A 20159-nucleotide genomic window follows, 5' to 3' on the forward strand; every position below is an offset into this window, starting at 1 on the left:
ACAGTCACACAGCTGACAAGTGGTAGAGCTGGGATTCGAACCCATGACCTCTGACTCCCAAGCCTGGGCTCATGCCACTGAGCCATGCTGATTTACCCAAGGTTACACAGCAGACAAGTGGCAGACCCAGGATTAAAATTCATGACCTTCTGGCTCCCAGGCCCATACTCTACCACTATGCCATGCTGCTGTGATTGATTTCTCAGCAATTGCCACATGATTTTCTCCTTCCCTGAGTTCTACCTTCAATCTTCACAGCATCCTGTAAAATATAAATTATTGTTAGAATCTTGGAGTTTCATATGCCCTGATTGATGAAGCTCCTTTTTATGGTTCTTGTTTAGTGCTTACTATGTGTCAAAACTATTATATGTACTGGTTTAGATGCAAGATAATCAATTTTAACAGTCTCTGTCCCACATGAGATTCACAATCCAAGATGGAGAGAGAACAGGTATTGAATCCCCATTTTGCATTTGAGGAAACTGAAGCCCAGAAAAATTGAGTGAATTGCTCAAGGTCATACAGGTGGCAAGAGGTGGAGCCAAAATTAAAACTCAGGTTCTCTGACTCCCTGGCCTGTGTTTTTTCAACCTGACCATGCTGCTTACCAAGGTCAAAAAGTGAGTAAGAAGTAGCATCCTAAATAGGTAAATGATTATAGCTGGTAGCTCCCTCTGACAAGTGCACTGGACAATAATGAATGAGTCACTGCAGAACTCCTTCAGATACTTAATGAGAAGCATTTAGGACCTATTCCTTCTGAGCTCCAACACCACCGCAGACTATCAGAGAGTGGAATGGTTTACCCCACTAAGTAAATTAACCCTTCTTAGGTCTGGGGGAAAGCTTTTGACAAAAAGAAAATGAGCAGTTAAAAAGAATCACTTTATTGTAATTCTAAGGACAAAAAGAAAGAGCCATTATTAAATTAGTGCTAGAAAGAAAAATATGAATGAAGAAATGATTGGTCCTTTAAAGACAGAAAAGCTCAGAAAAAGAGAAATGCAAAGATAGTGTAAGAAAAAAAGAATATAGAGAGAATACTAGTTTTACTATATTCTGAAAGACCTCCTTGAAGGAAATCATTTTCTATTCCCAAGCAGTCCTATTTGGACCACCTAAAGCAAAGGCCTGAGTTCAGGCAAATCATTCTGTCTTTGTGGGCAGATAATAGGAAGAAAAGATGAAATAGGCCTTTTTGTTAATCTTTGCACTATCAAAAGGTCTCAAGTCAAGGAAGTAGAGAAAGATGGAATAAGCCCAGTAACACTGAAATGAGATACGACGGAGTAAATCACAGATGAGAAAGGACAGTGAAGGAAACAAAAACTGTGTTTCGACATTGGCCGGGTGCAAAGCAGTTCACACTAGCCTACTGGGTAGAACATGGGCCTGAAAATCAGAGAATCTGTGTTCTAATCCTGACTCCTCCACTTGCCTGCTGTGTGAATTTGGGCAAGTCCTTAACTTCTATGTGCCTCGATTTCCTCTTCTGTAATATAGAGATTAAATACCTGTACTCTCTCCTAGTTACACTGTGAGCCCCATGTGGGACAGGGACGTGCCCGACTTGATTATCTCATGCCTCTCCCACTGATTCGTACAGTCCTTGGACCATAATAAGCACTCAACAAATCCCACAATTAGCATTATGAATTGCAAAAATGGTTGAAAAATACAGTGCTTTTGACTCAGCCTCTGTGAATTGGTTGGGAGAAAAACTGTTTATATTTTGGAACTTTTATTAAAATATACGCTGTTCTCCAAGTTTTTGCAAATTCTGTGCCAGTGCAGCCTTAAAAGAAGGAATAGTGGGGGAAAAGCCACAAACAGGAAAAGATGACCTATACTTCAGGAACTGCTGATAAAGTTGAAAACAGATGTTAAGCTCACCTGACACACTGGAGTGAGGATACAGAATTGGGAAAAAAAACAAATTGTAAAATCCTTATAGGCACAATTTTCAACTTCATTGCACTTCTCTCCCAAGCTCTTAGTAGAGGGCTCTGCACACAATAAGCTTTCAACATATTCATTCAATAGTATTTATTGAGCGCTTACTATGTGTAGAGCACTGTACTAAGCGCTTGGAATGTACAATTCAGCAACAGAGACAATCCCTGCCCAGTGACGGGGTCACAGTCTGACTGAAATGACAAATGAGGGTACTTGAAGACATGAGGTTCACTTTCATATCAAATCATGCTTGTTTTTTTCCTTGTCTGAACTTAATAGATTTCCTTCTCCAGTAAAACCTAGTGCTTTTTCTATACCACTGGTGAAAACATAGTGATTTTTCTATCCCACTGATAAGACTTTGAACCTGAAACATTATGTAAGCAATTCCATATTCTAGATATTGAAATTATTGTGTCATGGATTTCACAATTACAAAATTGCTAGTGAATAATTAGCCATTGTAACTGCTTCTGCCTAAGTGTTTTCAGATACCTATAAATATGATTAGGAAGTAAAAAAAAAATCAATTGGACTCTATATTTTGATGTGATTTCTAACATTATTCCTTAGATAAAATATCATAAATGTACATATTTTAAGTTTATGAAATTCAGAAATTCTTCAAAATACATTTGCTACAGATAGTCATAATTGCTCAGGGCCAGTGAATTTCCATTTGCTCCTCTTGAAATATGCAAACTGATGACTCAATCTATGCAATTTTAATAAGATTATGCAATTTGTAATATCCTTTTTATGCATTTGACCACTCTACGATCTAGGTAAATTCAAAGTCAAGTAAACATTCATTGAGGTCAATCCTGTATTACTATTTATTATCCAATCTCTACCTGTAGTCCAACCAGGAGAACCTAGACATTAGTTCCCCATCCAATAAATGAATAAAACCCGATTAACCGCAGGGCTTTTTCCAGGTCCTGAAGTCCAGGGACCCTCTTCAGTTGATTTGATATTATTGCCAACTGCAGCTCCTGCTCAATCAGGAATCAGTATCAACCCAACAAAAATCCTTCTGATTGGTTGAAGATTTTCCCTAAGTAGGAATATTTCCAGTAGCCAGCTATTAGGCTACCTTTGCCAATATCAAGAAGCAGGCTCTTGGGCATTCAGGGAGCAATGCAAAGCCACTAGCAACTCTGGGCATTAACAAGCTACTCAAAGCTAGAGCTAGGCAACCTTTCCTCCCTGCCTCCCTGCCCCCATGGTGCAACTAAAGGCTCCCTGCCAGTCCCAAACATTACAACAAAAGAGCTGTTGCAGATTGCCCTTTTGTTTGAAAATGTTGCTGCATTCATGTACATCATTAGGAAATGTGTGGGTTGAGAATTGTTTTAAATGAGTATTCATTTTGTGCCAGGCAGAAACAGCCTTTGTGTCAGGGCTTTAAAGTAGAGGTACTTATTCAACAGTTACATAAAAATGGTAATGATATTCTCCACTCAAAAGTTCCCAAATTCCTTTGATATATTTATTCATAAAATATAATTTCTTCATAACTAGGCCATATTAGAAACTAGATAGCTAATGAAATAAAAACAATGCCCTAAAATAATTTAATAATCGATACCATCAGAAACATGAGGCTTAGGTGGTTGAGCATCACAAAGCATTATTCTGACCATAAAGTTACCTTTCCATTTAAAAATGTCCAAAATCCTTTTCCCTGTATTTCACTGGCAAATGGAAATATGAATGATTTTGAGCCAAGGTTCTGTAGGCAAGCTTCTTCTAAGAATGACACAGAGATCTATAAGTAATGATTTAGAGCTGAAACATTTATGCTTTAATACTTCAAAATGTTTCCAACTGCAGTATATACACTATACATTTCTACATTTTTACAATTAGGTAGCAGAGGAAACATTTACCTTCTCCAGACCCAGAAGTTGTAGTCTACATTGTAGCATAGCTTTAATTAATCCAAAGAAAATGGGAATTACTGAAAACTTGGATCACTGAAAACTTGGCTAGTAAAGAATGGCTCCTGAAAAGAATGAGTTTAGCTTTTGTGAAGAGGTTTTTAAGTGCACAGTCTGGATTAGCATTTTGGATGCTATACAAAATGTGGGAGATGTCTTAAATTGCCAGTGTATGGACACTGATCGATTTGCTCTGTCCCTAGCACACTTTATTTGCTATTTTGCCACCATCTCCACATCCAACAGAAACTCCTCACCATTGGCTTTAAAGCACTCACCTTGTCCCCTCCTACCTCACCTTGCTACTCTCCCACTCCAACCCAACACACATACTTCACCCCTCTAATGCCAACCTTCTCACTGTAACTCAGTCTTGTCTATCTTGCCACCAGTCTCTTGCCCACATCCTGCCTCTGGCTTCTCTCCTCATATTCTAGAGAAGCAGCGTGGCTCAGTGGAAAGAGCCCGGGCTTGGGAGTCAGAGGTGATGGGTTCGAATTCCGGCTCTGCCACTTGTCAGCTGTGTGACTGTGGGCAAGTCACTTAACTTCTCTGTGCCTCAGTTACCTCATCTGTAAAATGGGGATTAAGATTGTGAGCCTCATGTGGGACAATCTGATTTACCCTGTATACCCCAGCGCTTAGAACTGTGCTCTGCACATAGTAAGCACCTAACAAATACCAACATTATTATATCCTACAGTCAATTACTCTCCCTCACCTCAAAGCCTTATCAAAGGCACATCTCCTCCAAGAGACCTTCCCTGTCTAAGCCTCCTCTTTTTTTTCTCCTCCCACTCCCTTCTGCATCACCCTGATTTGTTCCCTTTATTTATCCTCCTCCCAGCCCCGCAACACTTATGTACATATCTGTAATTTATTTATATTAATATCTGTATCTTCCTCTAGACTCTAAGTTTGTTGTGGGCAGGAAATATGTCTGTTATATTGTACTCTCCCAAGTGAGAGTACAGTAAATACGTAAATATAATTGACTGACTCACTCTATGTCAGCTTGCATAATACAGACTCTAGATAACCAAGAAGGACAAAAATTGCTATTAATTTATGTTGTCCACTATAAGTGATTAAATGAATGTGCATTGGATTATAATGAGTTTTGTTAACTACCACAAAAAGGATCCTGCCTCAATCAGTTTAATGACGCACAAAGTTTAAGCCCAATAGAAACTGGTTAGACCTTGCCTGACTGGAAGTTTTGCGGATGTGGCATTCTGAAGCAGCAGCTCCTTTTAGGATCTGTGGTAGTTGAGTTTAACCAACCACTTCTGTGCTATTTTTGTCCCAGACCTGGGTTTTTTCTATATTTTTACCAGAATAGTACAATGAAACATCAGTTAAAAGCAATTACTCCCACAGATATCCTATTCAGAGAGATTTTCTTTTAAATGCTCCAAAATACTTTTTTTCTTAGTTCTTTGTTATTCAAGGAAGGAAGACTTTATAACAAGTGTTGTCCAACCTAATTTGCAATTGTGCAAATGATGCAGTATGCTACTTCCTGTGAAAAATTATCAGGCCAAAAAGAAGCATGTGATTTGTCAATTAATCAATGATATTTATTGTGCACTTACTCTGTGCAGAGCAGATTTGTCTGCACCACCTGATTTTTGGAAATAATCTTTTAATTGAAAATATATATTTTTTTGCCCTAAATCTGCCCGGGATGAGCTTGCATTAAGTATCAAATTTAAGCAATGAAGAGAAAAATATTAGGTGCCTACTCCCATCCAGGCCTAGACACTGAATCTAACCTGAAGCCAACTCCAAACACTCTTGGGTTTGAAGGGATTATTTCAGGTTTTTTCATTCCCTTCACCTCTCCACATCAAAAAAGGCCTGGTAAACCCAGGGCAGTCCCTAGAATTCAAGTGGACTGGCAGTGAATTGCAGGAACTGTATAGGAATAGGGCTAGTATGGAAGAGCTGAAACACAATCTACTGATGATGCAGACTTCTTGATAGCAGAGTTCCTGGTATGGTCCCCTGTTGGGACTAGGCACAAGTGGATGCAAAATGCTGATTCTCCCATAGCCTTACATCAAATTAGTTTAAATTACTGGATGGTCCTTACCAGGATCCTGAACTTTTCCCAAACCATTCAACATTAATGAGTTTCTAGTGGCAGCATTGCCTGGAGAAACACCCACTGCCAAAATGGGAGCAGATAGGAGAAAGTTAAGTGAAGACTCAGATAGGGCTGTGGAAGTGGAAAGTAGCAATAGCAGAAACAGAATGAGGAAGAAGAAATAGAGTGACATCCATTGATTTATGGTCATGGAACTCAGACTCCCAAACCCAGAGCTCTAGGTCAGAGCATCATCTTACTCCTTCAGGTAAAGACTTGATCCTAGCTAGTGGGTACATCAACCTATGTATTTTAAATCTGTGTTTTTGAAGAGTAGGGAAGAGAAGCTGAGGGAAGCAAAAAGAAGGGCTGAAGTGTTGGCCTTTGAAGGGCTTCAGCAGGAACATTCTTATATGTTGTCTGAAAGGCAAGTGTGGCACTGAAGCTGGAAGAGAAGTCTAGTTTTCTTTGTGCTTAGCTTCAGGAGTTCTAAAATAATGACAATTCTCAGGACATAATGAGAGTAGGAATTAGGGGGCGATATGATCAAATAAATGCAGATCAGTGAAGAATAAGGGGATTAAATAAAAAGGACAATAGTAGTGGTTTGTCATGACATTGTGAACAGAGTAATGATAACTGTGGCATTTGGTAAGTGCTTACTAAGTGCCACTGTACTAAATTAACTTTGATTAAATTTAACTTTGATGGGGAGAATGGTGGTCTATCGGTTATGAATGGTTAGGGAGTTATGAATGGTTAGGAAGTTACAGGCAGGAGGGGCAAGGTTTGAGTAATAGAGAAGTTGGGTGACTTGCCCAAGATCACACAGCAGACAAATGATGGAACTGGGATTGAAACCCATGATCTTCTGACTCTCCAGCCCATGCTCTATTCACTACACTATATTGCTTTTCAGGGCTTCTCAGGAAATGAGGGCTTTGTGGGGGAAGGCCTTTTTCATAATATGTAACTTTTTAATAAGGCTTTGAAGGTAGAGAGTGATAACCTGTCAGATATGAAGGGGGAAAGAAATTCCAGTTCAGAGGCAGGATGTAGGCGACAGGTCAAAGGCGAGATAGGCAAGATTGAGGTAAGGTAAGTAGATTTCTATTAGAGGAGTGAAGTGAATGTGCTCATGGATAGTAGTAAGATATCAGCAAGGGAAGATAAGGAGACAAGCTGACTGAGTACTTTAAAACCGATGGTAAGGAGTTTCTGCTTTTGGAGGTGGTTGGCTAAGAAGGAGTAGGAAAATATGGACTAAATAATTTCCTAGAGAATCTGGGCAGCAGAGTGATGTAGGATGGGAATGAGGAGAGACAGGGAGGATAGCAAGGAGGCTGATGCAGTAGTCAAGGTGGGATAGGATGAGAGTTCAGATGACTAAAGTAGTGAGAGAAGCAACATGGCTTAGTGGAAAAAGCATGGGCTTGGAGGTCAGAGGTCGTGGGTTCTAATCCCGGCTCTGCCACTTGTCAGCGGTGTGACTTTGGGCAAATCACATAACTTATCTGTGCCTCAGTTACCTCATCTGTAAAATGGGGATTAAGACTATGAGCCCCACATGGGACAATGTGTTTACCTTGTGTCTACCCTAGCACTTAGAACAGTGCTTGGCACATAGTGCTAAACAAGTACCATCAATTATTATTATTAAACACTGGGGCAGATACAAGATAGGTTATACACAGTCCCTCTCCCAGCATGGAATGAACAGTGTAGGTAGAAAGGAAAAGAGGCACTGATTTCATATTTTACAAGTGAAGAAACAGACCCAAAGAAGTTAAGTGACTTGCACAAGGTTACAGAGGAGGCAAGCAACAGAGCCAGGATTAGAACTCAGGTCATCTGACTTCCAGACCTCTGCTCTTTCTACTATGCCATGTTGCTTCTCAGTGAGCACTGAAGGACTGGCAGCAGCAGACTGAGATTTAATTCTATCCAATTTGTTGAGTCCTTAATGTGTGTAGAGCAGTGTACAAAGTGCTGGGGAACGTAACCAAAGACATGTTCCCTTCCCACAAGATCCTTACAGTCTAGAGGGGGAGAGAGAAATTAATACAAATAAATTTCAGGTATATCATAATTGCTGTGGGGCTAAGGATGGGTTAAATATAGGGTTAAAATCCAAGTGCAAGGGTGACCCAGAAGGAAGTGGGAAAGAGGAAATGAGGGCTTAGTTGGGATGACCTCTTGTAGTGCTCTGCAAACTAAGCTACACGACTATATTGTATCATACTGTATCATGTTGCTATATTAGCACCACTGTATTGTATCATATTGTATCATGTTGCTATATTACCGATTTCGTTTATTACTGTTTATTGTTGTCAGTGCTGCCACCCACCTCTCTGGCCTCGCCATGTCCCTCCTCCCCCCCTCCCCCCTCCCGCCCCTTCCTATCCTCCCCTTCCCCTTCCCCTCTCTCGCTCAGCTCTTTCCCGCTCTCTCCTCTGTCTCCTCCCCACCTCCTCTCTCCCGCCCTAGAACCCCACTTTACCAGCACTACCCCTCTTCCCCCTCCCCCTACTCTTCCCCCCACCAAACCCCCTCTTCACCCCCTCCCCCCTTCTCTCTTCCCCACCCATGCCCCATCCCAGTCCTCTTGTCCCACCGCCACCCCTCATCCCCCTCTCCTCGTCCAGGGCCCCGCCACCTCCTTCCCATCCAAACCCTCCCCTCCCCCCGCCCTTCCCCCCCTCCTCCCCTTGCACCCACAGCTACTTTCAAGTGTGGCCTCTGGAACCCCCGCTCTATTACAGGCAAGCTACCTTTCATCCATGACCTTTTCCTCTCCCGCTCTCTCCTCCTCCTCGCCCTTTCGGAAACGTGGCTCTCTCCCGAAGACACGGTCTCCGCCGCCGCTCTCTCCGGCGGAGGCCTCTCCTTCTCCCACTCCCCCAGACTCACCGGTAAGGGAGGAGGCGTCGGCTTCCTCCTCTCGCCCCGATGCCGCTTCTGCACTATCCCTCCTCCCCCCTCCCTCTCCTTCCCCTCCTTCGAAGCCCATATCATTCGCCTCTACCACCCACTCCAGTTACTTGTCGCCGTCATCTACCGCCCTCCCGGTCCCACCTCCGACTTCTTCAACCACCTTGACCCCTTTCTCACCTTCCTCCTATCCTTCTCTCTGCCCACTCTGATCCTTGGAGACTTCAACATCCATACGGATGTACCCGACGACTCCTCTGCCGCCCGCCTGCTATCCCTCCTCGACTCTGCCGACCTCCTCCTCCACCATACCGCGCCCACTCACCGACTCGGTCACACCCTCGATCTCATCATCTCCTACCGCTGCACTATCTCCTCACTCACCAACTCTGAAATCCCTCTCTCTGACCATAACCTTCTCACCTGCCTCATCTCTCACACTCCCTCCCCCTGCAAATCTTCGCTACTGCCCCACAGAGACCTCCGCTCTCTCGATCCCATCCGTCTTTCCAATAGCATCTCGCCTCACCTTGCCGCCCTGTCCTCTCTTCCCACTCTCGACGAGCGGGTCTCCGCTCTCAACTCCACCCTCTCTACTCATCTCGACTCTCTCGCCCCCCTTTCCCTCCACCGCTCTCGCTCCACTAACCCACAGCCCTGGATCACCTCCTCCGTCCGCCTCCTACGCTCCTATGCTCGAGCTGCTGAGCGCTGCTGGCGAAAGTCCAAGCACCAAGCCGACCTCACACACTTCAAATTTATCCTTTCCTGCCTTAACTCTGCCCTCTCCTCCGCCAGGCAAAGCTTCTTCTCCTCCCTCATCGACACCCATGCCCGTCACCCCCGCCGATTGTTCCGGACCTTTAACTCTCTCCTTAGGCCCCCTGTTCCTCCCCCTCCCCCATCTCTCACCCCTAATGATCTGGCCACCTATTTCCTCACGAAAATCAACACGATCAGGTCTGAGCTCCCCAAAGTCACCCCTCCGCCTCTTCCCTCCCCCCCAACAACCCCCTCCCCTACTTTCCCATCCTTCCCTGCAGTATCCTCAGAGGAGATCTCCTCCCTCCTCGCAAGTGCCACCCCCTCCACCTGCGCCTCGGACCCCATTCCCTCTCACCTTCTTAAAACCATCGCCCCTGCCCTCCTCCCTTCCTTAACTTCTATTTTTAACCACTCAATCTCCAAGGGCTCCTTCCCCTCTGCCTTCAAACATGCCCACGTCTCCCCCATCCTAAAAAAACCCGCTCTTGACCCCACTTCCCCCTCCAGTTATCGTCCTATCTCCCTACTACCCTTCCTTTCCAAAATCTTAGAACGAGTCGTCTACAATCGATGCCTAGAATTCCATAACTCCCATTCTCTCCTAGACCCCCTCCAATCTGGCTTCCGTCCCCTCCACTCTACCGAGACTGCTCTCTCTAAGGTCACCCATGACCTCCTTCTTGCCAAATCCAATGGCTCCTACTCCATTCTGATCCTCCTTGACCTCTCTGCTGCCTTTGACACTGTCGACCATCCCCTCCTCCTCCATACCTTATCTCACCTTGGCTTCACGGACTCTGTCCTCTCCTGGTTCTCCTCTTACCTCTCTGGCCGATCATTCTCGGTCTCCTACGCTGGAGCCTCCTCCCCCTCCCATCCTTTAACTGTTGGAGTTTCTCAAGGGTCAGTTCTTGGCCCTCTTCTGTTCTCCATTTACACTCACTCCCTCGGTGAACTCATCCGCTCTCACGGCTTTGACTACCATCTCTACGCAGATGACACGCAGATCTACATCTCCGCCCCTGTCCTCTCCCCCTCCCTTCAGGCTCGCATCTCCTCCTGCCTCCGGGACGTCTCCACCTGGATGTCGGCCCGCCACCTAAAACTCAACATGAGCAAGACTGAGCTCCTCATCTTCCCTCCCAAACCCGGTCCTCTCCCAGACTTCTCTATCACCGTGGATGGCACGACCATCCTTCCCGTCCCGCAGGCCCGCAATCTCGGTGTCATCCTTGACTCGTCCCTCTCGTTCACCCCACACATCCTATCCGTTACCAAGACCTGCCGGTTTCACCTCTACAATATCGCCAAGATCCGCCCTTTCCTCTCCACCCAAACGGCTACCTTACTATTACGGGCTCTCGTTATATCCCGGCTAGACTACTGTGTCAGCCTTCTCTCTGACCTCCCTTCCTCCTCTCTCGCCCCGCTCCGGTCTATTCTTCACTCCGCTGCCCGGCTCATCTTCCCGCAGAAACGATCTGGGCATGTCACTCCCCTTCTTAAACAACTCCAGTGGTTGCCTATCGACCTCCGCTCCAAACAAAAACTCCTCACTCTAGGCTTCAAGGCTCTCCATCACCTTGCCCCTTCCTACCTCTCCTCCCTTCTCTCTTTCTACCGCCCACCCCGCACGCTCCGCTCCTCTGCCGCCCACCTCCTCGCCGTCCCTCGGTCTCGCCTATCCCGCCGTCGACCCCTGGGTCACGTCCTCCCGCGGTCCTGGAACGCCCTCCCTCCTCACCTCCTCCAAACTGATTCTCTTTCCCTCTTCAAAACCTTACTTAAAAATCACCTCCTCCAAGAGGCATTCCCAGACTGAGCTCCTCTTCCCCCTCTACTCCCTCTGCCATCCCCCCTTTACCTCTCCGCAGCTAAAGCCTCATTTTCCCCTTTTCCCTCTGCTCCTCCACCTCTCCCTTCCCATCCCCACAGCACTGTACTCGTCCGCTCAACTGTATATATTTTCGTTACCCTATTTATTTTGTTAATCAATTGTACATCGCCTTGATTCTACTTAGTTGCCATTGTTTTTACGAGATGTTCTTCCCCTTGACGCTGTTTAGTGCCATTGTTCTTGTCTGTCCGTCTCCCCCGATTAGACTGTAAGCCCGTCAAACGGCAGGGACTGTCTCTATCTGTTGCCGACTTGTTCATCCCAAGCGCTTAGTACAGTGCTCTGCACATAGTAAGCGCTCAATAAATACTATTGAATGAATGAATGAATAAGCTCTCAATGCAGCATGGCTCAGTGGAAAGAGCATGGGCTTTGGAGTCAGAGGTCATGAGTTCGAATCCCAGCTCTGCCACTTGTCAGCTGTGTGACTGTGGGCAAGTCACTTAACTTCTCTGTGCCTCAGTTCCCTCATCTGTAAAATGGGGATGAAGACTGTGAGCCCCACGTGGCACAACCTGATTCCCGTGTCTACCCCAGTGCTTAGAACAGTGCTCTGCACATAGTAAGCGCTTAACAAATACAAATACCAACATTATTAAATGTGATTGATTGTAGATGTGATTTTAATAAGGCTTTGAAGGTGAGGAGAATGATTGTCTGTTGGGTATTTGGGGGCAGGAAATTGCAGGCCAGAGGCAGGATGTGGATGACGGGTTGGCGGTGAGATAGGCAAGATTGAGATACAGTGATTTGGTTGGTGTCAGAAAAGCAAAGTGAGCAGGTTGGGTTGTAGTAGGAAATTAAAGAGGGAATGTAAGAGGGGATAGAGTGATTGAGTGCTTTAAGGCCAACGGTAAAGAGTTTGTTTTTGATGTAGAGATGGAAGGGCAACCACTGGAGGCCCTTAGGAAATGAGGAAACATGGCTGAACAGTTTTAGAGAAAAACGATCTGGGCAGCAGAGTGAAGTGTGAACTTGGAGTGGGGAGAGACAGGATGCAGGGAGATCAGCAAGGAGTCTGGCAGAATAGGGTAAGTGTTTGAATTAACATAGTAGCCGTTTGGTTGGAAATGAAGGTGTAGATGGAGTCTGATGCAATAATCAAGGCAGGATAGGATTAGTGTTGGGATTAATATGGTAGTTTGGATTGAGATAAAAGGGCAAACTTTAGCAATATTATCAAAGTTAAACAGGCTTTGACAGATGGACTATGTGTGTTTAATGGGAAAGATGAGTTGGGATAATGTCAAGGTCATGGGCTTGTGAGATAGATAGGATGCTGGTACTGTCTACAGTAATGGCAAGGTCATGAGGAGAGAGCAGAATGATGAGTTCTATTTTGGACATCTTAAGTTTGAGGTGTTGGTGGGACATGAAGTCAGAGATGTCCTGAAGGCAGGAGGAAACAGACACTGCAGAGTAGGAAATAGATCAAGGCTGGATATACAGATTTGGGAATTATTTGCATGAAGATAGTTGGAAGCCATAAGAGTGAATGGGTTCTTCAAGGGAGTGGGTGTAGATGGAGAATAGAAGGGGACCTACAATTGAGACTTAAAGGAATCCCATAATTGTGGGGTGGGAAGCAAAAGAAGAACCTGCGAAAGAGACTGACAGTCTAGAAAGGAGGAGAACTAGGAGACAGAGGATAATGTCAGTGTAGCCAAGGTTGGATAACATTTTCAGAAGTGTGTAATTGAAAGTGTCAAAGGTACCTGAGGGGTCAAGGAGGATTAGGATGGAGTAGAGGCCATTTGATTTGTCAAGAAGGAAATGCAGATTTGGCAGTTTCAGTGGAGAGTAAAAGAAACAGAAACCAGATAGGAGGAGGTCAAAGAGAGAATTAGAGAGGGAGTGGAGGCATCACTAATACAACTTGCTCAAGAAGTTTGGAGGTGAATGATATAGAGCACAATAGAAATTAATAATTAAATCTGATAGTGAGAAACACTCACAGATTGGAATTGGAGAGGAGGGATAAGGGCTCCACACAAGCTAGATTGGAGTGATTGGGTGAGGAAAGACAGGAAGACTCATATTGGTTAATGGGCAGTCAGCATGCCCCACTACTCTATTCTTCCCCCCGACCCCAAAGTCTTGGTCTTGGTATTGTCAGAATGTGCCCCACCAAGCCCAAGAAGATAGTCTCACTGTGCCGCACCGAAACAATGATCAGTCTTAGTCATGCTGATAGATATCCAATCTTAAAATAGCACAATTTAAAATAACTTGAAAAGAACATCCAGTAGTGGTCCTCATTGCTTCCCCACATTGTGCTCTTAACTAAAGTATACAATGAAGTTAGTAAAATATATTCATCTGGATCTGCTTCTTTTAACCCAGCAAAACTTAATCTTCAGAGATTTGAAGGGACATAATGTGGGTTATTAGGGTCAATTACAGTAGAGCACCCCTTAATTCCAACAGCCAATGAGAATTTCACTAAAATAAATAACTGTGATATTTGGTAAGTGCTTAGTATGTGCCAAGCTGGTGCACGACTTTCCTAATCTCACTCTATATAATTCTGGAAAAGAAAAAGGCAGCTCGTGACTAAGGCGCCATACTCTGTGGCTTATAAATAAACCTTGTCCTGTTGGAAAATTTGCTATATTTGAAAAGAATTCTGTTTGATATACACACAAGTGTCCTGCTGAGTCACCGTGCCAAAAAGACAAAACGATCCAAGAGCAGAATTGCAACTCTGACATTTATCGTAACATATTGCAGTGTTCTATGGTATAGGGTGAGTGACTGATTTCTCCCACACAGTTAAAAGATAACGATAGACATGTGTGGGTGTTTAAGATCCAGGCACACAGCTCTCTACAGATGTTATTTCATGTGCTCAGAGCCTCCCAAGGGAAGTGGTGCTGTTCAGGCATAAAATACTATTGGAATGCTCAGTCTCTCCAAAAAACAGTCTCATCTTTCTCAGTTTTTCTTTGTGTGGCTTTGCGGCATTGTAAGGCATCATGTTTCAAACAGTTCCATAAAAGTAGGTTATTTTGGAACCAGAGAATGTTGATGTTGCTTTTAAAAATTAAATCGTGGCTCTAGAGTAGCAGTTTATCTTAAACGACTATAGCTTTCTGCTAATTAAATAAAGCAGTTTTCTATAAAAAGTCTTTCACTGTTTCCTAATGCATTGGAGGCCTGGTTCCCCTCAAGAAGGTAGACAGATTTCCAAGGTACCTGGAAATAGGGTGGAGTTCCCAGAGGTGGTGTGTGGAGGATGTGGGGGGAGGGGAGGGCGGGGTAATCCTTTATGAAGTCACCAGGGGAAGGAGCTAGGAACTCTCCTGTTTATAGCATCTCCATGCTCCCTATTAGCTCTAGTTATGAAAACTGCAGCTTCTTGGCCTGTGACAAATACTTGGTTCTGTAAGTGAAGACAGAATCATAAAGTTATCTAGAAAAGTTGATCAATATCCAATCTGATATAATGTAATTCTTATCAATGGTATTTTTGAGTGCTTGTATGCTGAGCATCATACTAAGCACTTAGGAAAGTAATAAAGCACTTAGGAAAGTTGCAGAGTTGGTATGTAATACTTCCCCACAAGGAGTTTACAGCCTACAGGGGGAGAAAAGCATTAAAATAAATTATAGACAAGAGAAATAGTAGAATATATGGATATTTGCCTTAGTGCTGTGGGGCTGGGGCATCTAGATGCTATGTTACCCCAGAATGTGCACCATGCCAGATAAACTCCTTTATTCTCAGTGGTGGGTTTTTTTTTCAAAATAACCAGATAATCGCCTCAATTCTTCCCATTCCTTTCCAAAATTGGCCTCAGTTTTTCTACAAAGCAGAAAAACAAGGTGTGAAGAAAATCAGAATATAGTGAGTAGCATAGTTTTCATCAGATTTTTGGATAATGTCTTTAAATTTTCGTGATTTATTCAAGCTCTCAGCATATGTTGATTTCTATGCCTGGTTTTGGGAATTGTTCAGAACGAAATGATTTTCATAACAGAAGACTGAATAACTCTGGGCAGATTCCTAACAAATTTGAGCTGGTTTTATCAAATTGAAATGCATACTTTTTTTCAAGGGGAGATTTTAGGAAGAATTTCTTAAGACTGATTCAGTGATGTTGTATTTCCTCTCAAAAAGAAAGGTTCTAAAAATTTCAACTGCTGGATCTGAGTCTAGCAGTACTGCCTAGTGGATAGAGCATGGGCCTGGGACTCAAAAAGACCTGATTTCTAATCTCAGCTCTGGCACTTGTCTGCTGTGTAACCTTGGGAAAGTCAATTAACTTTTCTGTACCTCAGAAAATGAGAAATTATACTGTGACCCCTATGCAGGACAGGAACTGTGTCCAACTGGATTAATTTGTATCTACCCAGTGCCTGGCACATAGTAAAAGTTTAACGAATACCATTTTAAAAAAACAAAAAACAAAATGCTCTTTTCTCCAATCATTTTTTCCTGATCAAAAAGTTTATTTCTTTGAGGTGGGCAAGTGACATTTATGAAATTGAAGCAGTGTTGCCAAGTGGAAAGAGCATAAACCTGGAAGTCATAGGACCTGGGTTCTAATCCCATCTCCACCACTTGCCTTCTGTGTAACTTAGGGCATATCACTTAACTTCTCTGTGCCTCAGTTTCCACAACTGTAAAATGGGGCGGGGGAATACCTGTACTACTTAGTCTCTGAGTCTCATTTGGGACAGGGACTGTGTCTGATCTGATTAACTTGTATCTACCCCAGTGTTTAGAACAGTGCTTAACACAGAGTAAGCTCTTTACAAGTATAAAAAAACCTCAATTATGATATGTTCCCCTAAAATAACAGTCTTGTTATAAATCGTTAAACATTGAAATAGTTCATGGACAGGGAATGAAAAACAACATGGTCTGGGAATGTGGGATGATTTTGGCAGGAGTTGTTGACTTCTCATGACTCTTCTCAGAACATGGTTTCAAGAGACATTTTTTTTCCCCTAGAAGTAAACTGAAATGTGCCTCAGGAGACTGGATGCAGTGTGCCCTCTCAGTGTTTTAACAATTCTGAGATACTACAACTGTACAGAAGCTATCTATTAGAAATTAATGGATATTAGTATTGAATGGATATCTATATTGTATTTATATAGTATTGTAATGAACTGTTTGTATGGCTAACTTCACTTTATTAACATTTCATGGTTTTTTTCTTTTTTATTGCCTGATATAGAGAAGAAAATCACGTTATTCGGACCTTGACTTTGAAGTAAGTTTGCATGAAAAGTAAATATGATATTTCTTTACAGAATTGTTAAGTATTACCCGTAATTGGTTCTGGACACTAAAGAGGGGAATCATCAAAATTATTCATGGCTTAGGTTGCTTCAGAAACATCCTAAGAGGGATTTCTACCTCAGAAAGGAAGTCTGTTATAGACTGTAGAAGTTGGTTCTAGTTTTTCCTCTTTAAATATCAGCATGGGGCATATTTTGTATTTCTAGTTTCAAACAGCTATAGTAGTCAAGTCTGATCGGTTTTTTATTGCTTAATTTCTGTTGTTGATACATTTGCAGGGTTTAGAGGTATTGGGATGCCCCCAGGTCCCATTTTGCAATAGGATTTTACGAAGTTTACAGATAATGGCTACTCTCTGAAATAACATTGCAACAATTTTTATTTTCCCATTTATAATATTGATGCTGGAATTACAGGGCCATTGAAGAGCTCACCCTAAACACAAAATTAATGGGTTTTTAAATTTTTTCCATTTATTCTCATTGAGGGCAGGGATCATGTTACATCTTTATTCTGTACTCCCAAGCATCTAGCACAATGCAACATACAAAGTAGATGCATAATAAATGCCAATAAAAGTACTACTCTTATTGATATGGTTGTGTATAATTATTCATAAATTCTTCCATGTACCAATACTCTCACAGTATGTACAATATATACAATTGAGGTTAATATATATATATATAAATTTCTTATAATCAGAATAAATTAGGAACTTGCAAATGCAATTACTTTTTAAAATAGAAGTAGTGGTATTTATGGGATTCTCAGTTGGATAGAACAAAGCAACACATTTCTTACCCACAACTTATATACTCCACAGGGGAGACAGACATAAAAATATTTACACATGAATAATTAGGATAAAAGTTGAATGTGCATTTTGAATAAATGTACATACAGAACTGCTGAAGATGGGTATACATTCATAAATGCTCTAGCTGTCAGGACTGTAAAGTCCTTCTGAGCAGGAATCACTCTTACAAACTCATATTGTATTTTCCCAAGTGTTTAGTGGAGTGCACTGCACATGGTAAGCACTCAATAAATATCATTGATTGCTAAATTTATACAACTTAAGATACCTGGAATTATTGGGGAACAATTTTTAGAGAATCTGAGGTTTTTAGTACTTTTAAATATCAACAGAATAACATTATTATTTAAAAGTATTGAAGTAAAAGCAGTTTACTAAACATTGAAACAGAGATAAAGACCCCTGTCCAGTGCAGTTTCAGCAAGATAGAACAGATTATACAGATTCCATTATGAACCTTTACTTAAAATCATAGTGTACTTGGGTATAGTTAATAATAATAAATAGTAATTATGGTATTTGTTAAGTGCTTATTATGTGCCAAGCTCTTTTCTAAGCACTGGGGTAGATAAAAGATAATCAGATTGTCCCACGTGGCGCTCATAGTCTTAATCCCCATTTTACAGAAAAGGTAAATGAGGCACAGAGAAGTTAAATGGCTTACCCAAACTCCCACAACAGACAAGTGGCAGAGCCGGGATTAGAATCCATGTCCACTGACTCCCAAGTCTGTGCTCTTTCCACTGGGCCACATTAAATATTTGTTGATCCAACTTGAAAATACAGATATTACTCACCTTCCTTTTTATAACCTTGAAGTGTCTTTTATATAACAGATGTTTTATTGTATAGCTTCCTATAAATCAGGAACATATAAACATTTGGCACATTACCCCCAGAAAAATGTGCCACACAAGTTTCTTTTCTCTGGAATAAATTACAATGTGGACCAAATGAAAATAATACTCATTAGCAGCAAAATATAAGAGAAAAATCACCTCTAAAATTTAACTGTGGTCCCAAACCAAATTATCTACTCTCTGTAGGCACTGAAATGGGTTATGACTCAAACTGTGAAGCATGGGCCTGGTAGTCAGGAGCCCTGGATTCTAATTCTGGCTCTGCTGCTTGTCTGCTGTGTGACCTTGGACAAGTGACTTGACTTATTTGTGCCTCAATTTCCTCAACTGCAAAATGGGAAGTCACTACCTGTTTTCCCTGCTATTTAGTTTGTGAGCACCATGTGGGACAGGGACAGTGACAGTATCCATCCTAATTAACTTGTGTCTTCCCCAGCACTTAGAACAGTTCCTGACACATAGCAAGTTCTTCAGAAAAGCAGCATGGCTCAGTGGAAAGAGTCTGGGCTTGGGATTCAGACATCATGGGTTTGAATCTCAGCTCTGCCACTTGTCAGCTGGGTGACTATGGGCAAGTCACTTAACTTCTCTGTGCCTCAGTTACCTCACCTGTAAAATGGGGATTAACTGTGAGCCTCACGTGGGACAACCTGATTACCCTGTATTTACACCAGTGGTTAGAACAGTGCTCTGCACATAGTAAGTGCTTAACAAATACCAATATTATTATTATTATTATTAATACCATTAGAAACCCCCAGAAAAACTGTGGATTTTAGGACCAGTTGTTTTCTCTTAAAATTGTTCTCTCTAGCAATAGGGGCCAAGATGTTTTAAGCTAGTACCTTGGCCTATCTCACACAAAGATAAGTAGGCCATAGTACTACCCAACATTTTTCTTCAGCTACTACATAATGACTAACAGTAAGTCATGAAGATCATCCTGTTATTGGCCCTTTCCATTAGACTGAAATATTGGTCCATACCCTAAAGGACATTGCATTCTGTACAACTGCTCTGATTGTTATTTTCTGTTGAGGTTTGGAAAAAAAAATTCTTCAAGGAAAACATTTGGTATTTCTTTCTAAAACAATTTGGTATTATTATATAACAAACATAGGAGTCCATTTATATAAATAATTGAGATCTTACAGGAAAATGCAGGATTAGTTTTATTTTCAGAAACATCACTGCCCACTAAGAATTTTGATGGATTTTACTAAATACAATCTGTTTCCACTCCGGGATGACTCGTCACAAACTGCAGCTTTGTCCTGTCTTTTGAGTCAAGTTAAATGCATCTGCTTCAGCTTCCTAATTCTTAGGAAGTGAGAAATAACCCCTTTTGCAGAACTCAGACTTGCAAACGTTCTCTCACTTGTGACTGGTAGAATGAGACCAGTTAGCTTTGACTCCTGGATTCCTAAATACATCCTTCCTTTCTGCCTTTCTCATGCCTTTCCCACTGACTGTGAACTCCTAGTGGGACAGGAACTATGTCCAACCCAATTTGCTTGTATCCACCCCTGGGCTTAGTACATTGCCTCATGCATAGTAAGCGCTTAACAAATACCATAATTATTGTATTTATTATTATCCATTACAGTTGATGCTAATATTCTTCCTCATTTCCTGAATCTC

General features: G+C 42.4%; 1 protein-coding gene across 4 annotated transcripts in view; it reads left to right on the forward strand.

Moving 5' to 3' along the window:
- ADGRB3 (adhesion G protein-coupled receptor B3) overlaps nucleotides 1–20159 on the forward strand; it is a 688563-nt gene that overhangs the window by 657448 nt on the left and 10956 nt on the right. For all 4 annotated transcript variants that reach the window (XM_029069998.2, XM_029069995.2, XM_039912307.1 and 1 more), the window contains one exon: nucleotides 16774–16809. In XM_029069998.2, coding sequence (XP_028925831.1) covers nucleotides 16774–16809 — 36 coding nt within the window. The remainder of the gene's footprint in view (nucleotides 1–16773; nucleotides 16810–20159) is intronic.

This window comes from Ornithorhynchus anatinus, chromosome 1, assembly GCF_004115215.2.
Source record: "Ornithorhynchus anatinus isolate Pmale09 chromosome 1, mOrnAna1.pri.v4, whole genome shotgun sequence".
Taxonomy (NCBI): Eukaryota; Metazoa; Chordata; class Mammalia; order Monotremata; family Ornithorhynchidae; genus Ornithorhynchus; species Ornithorhynchus anatinus.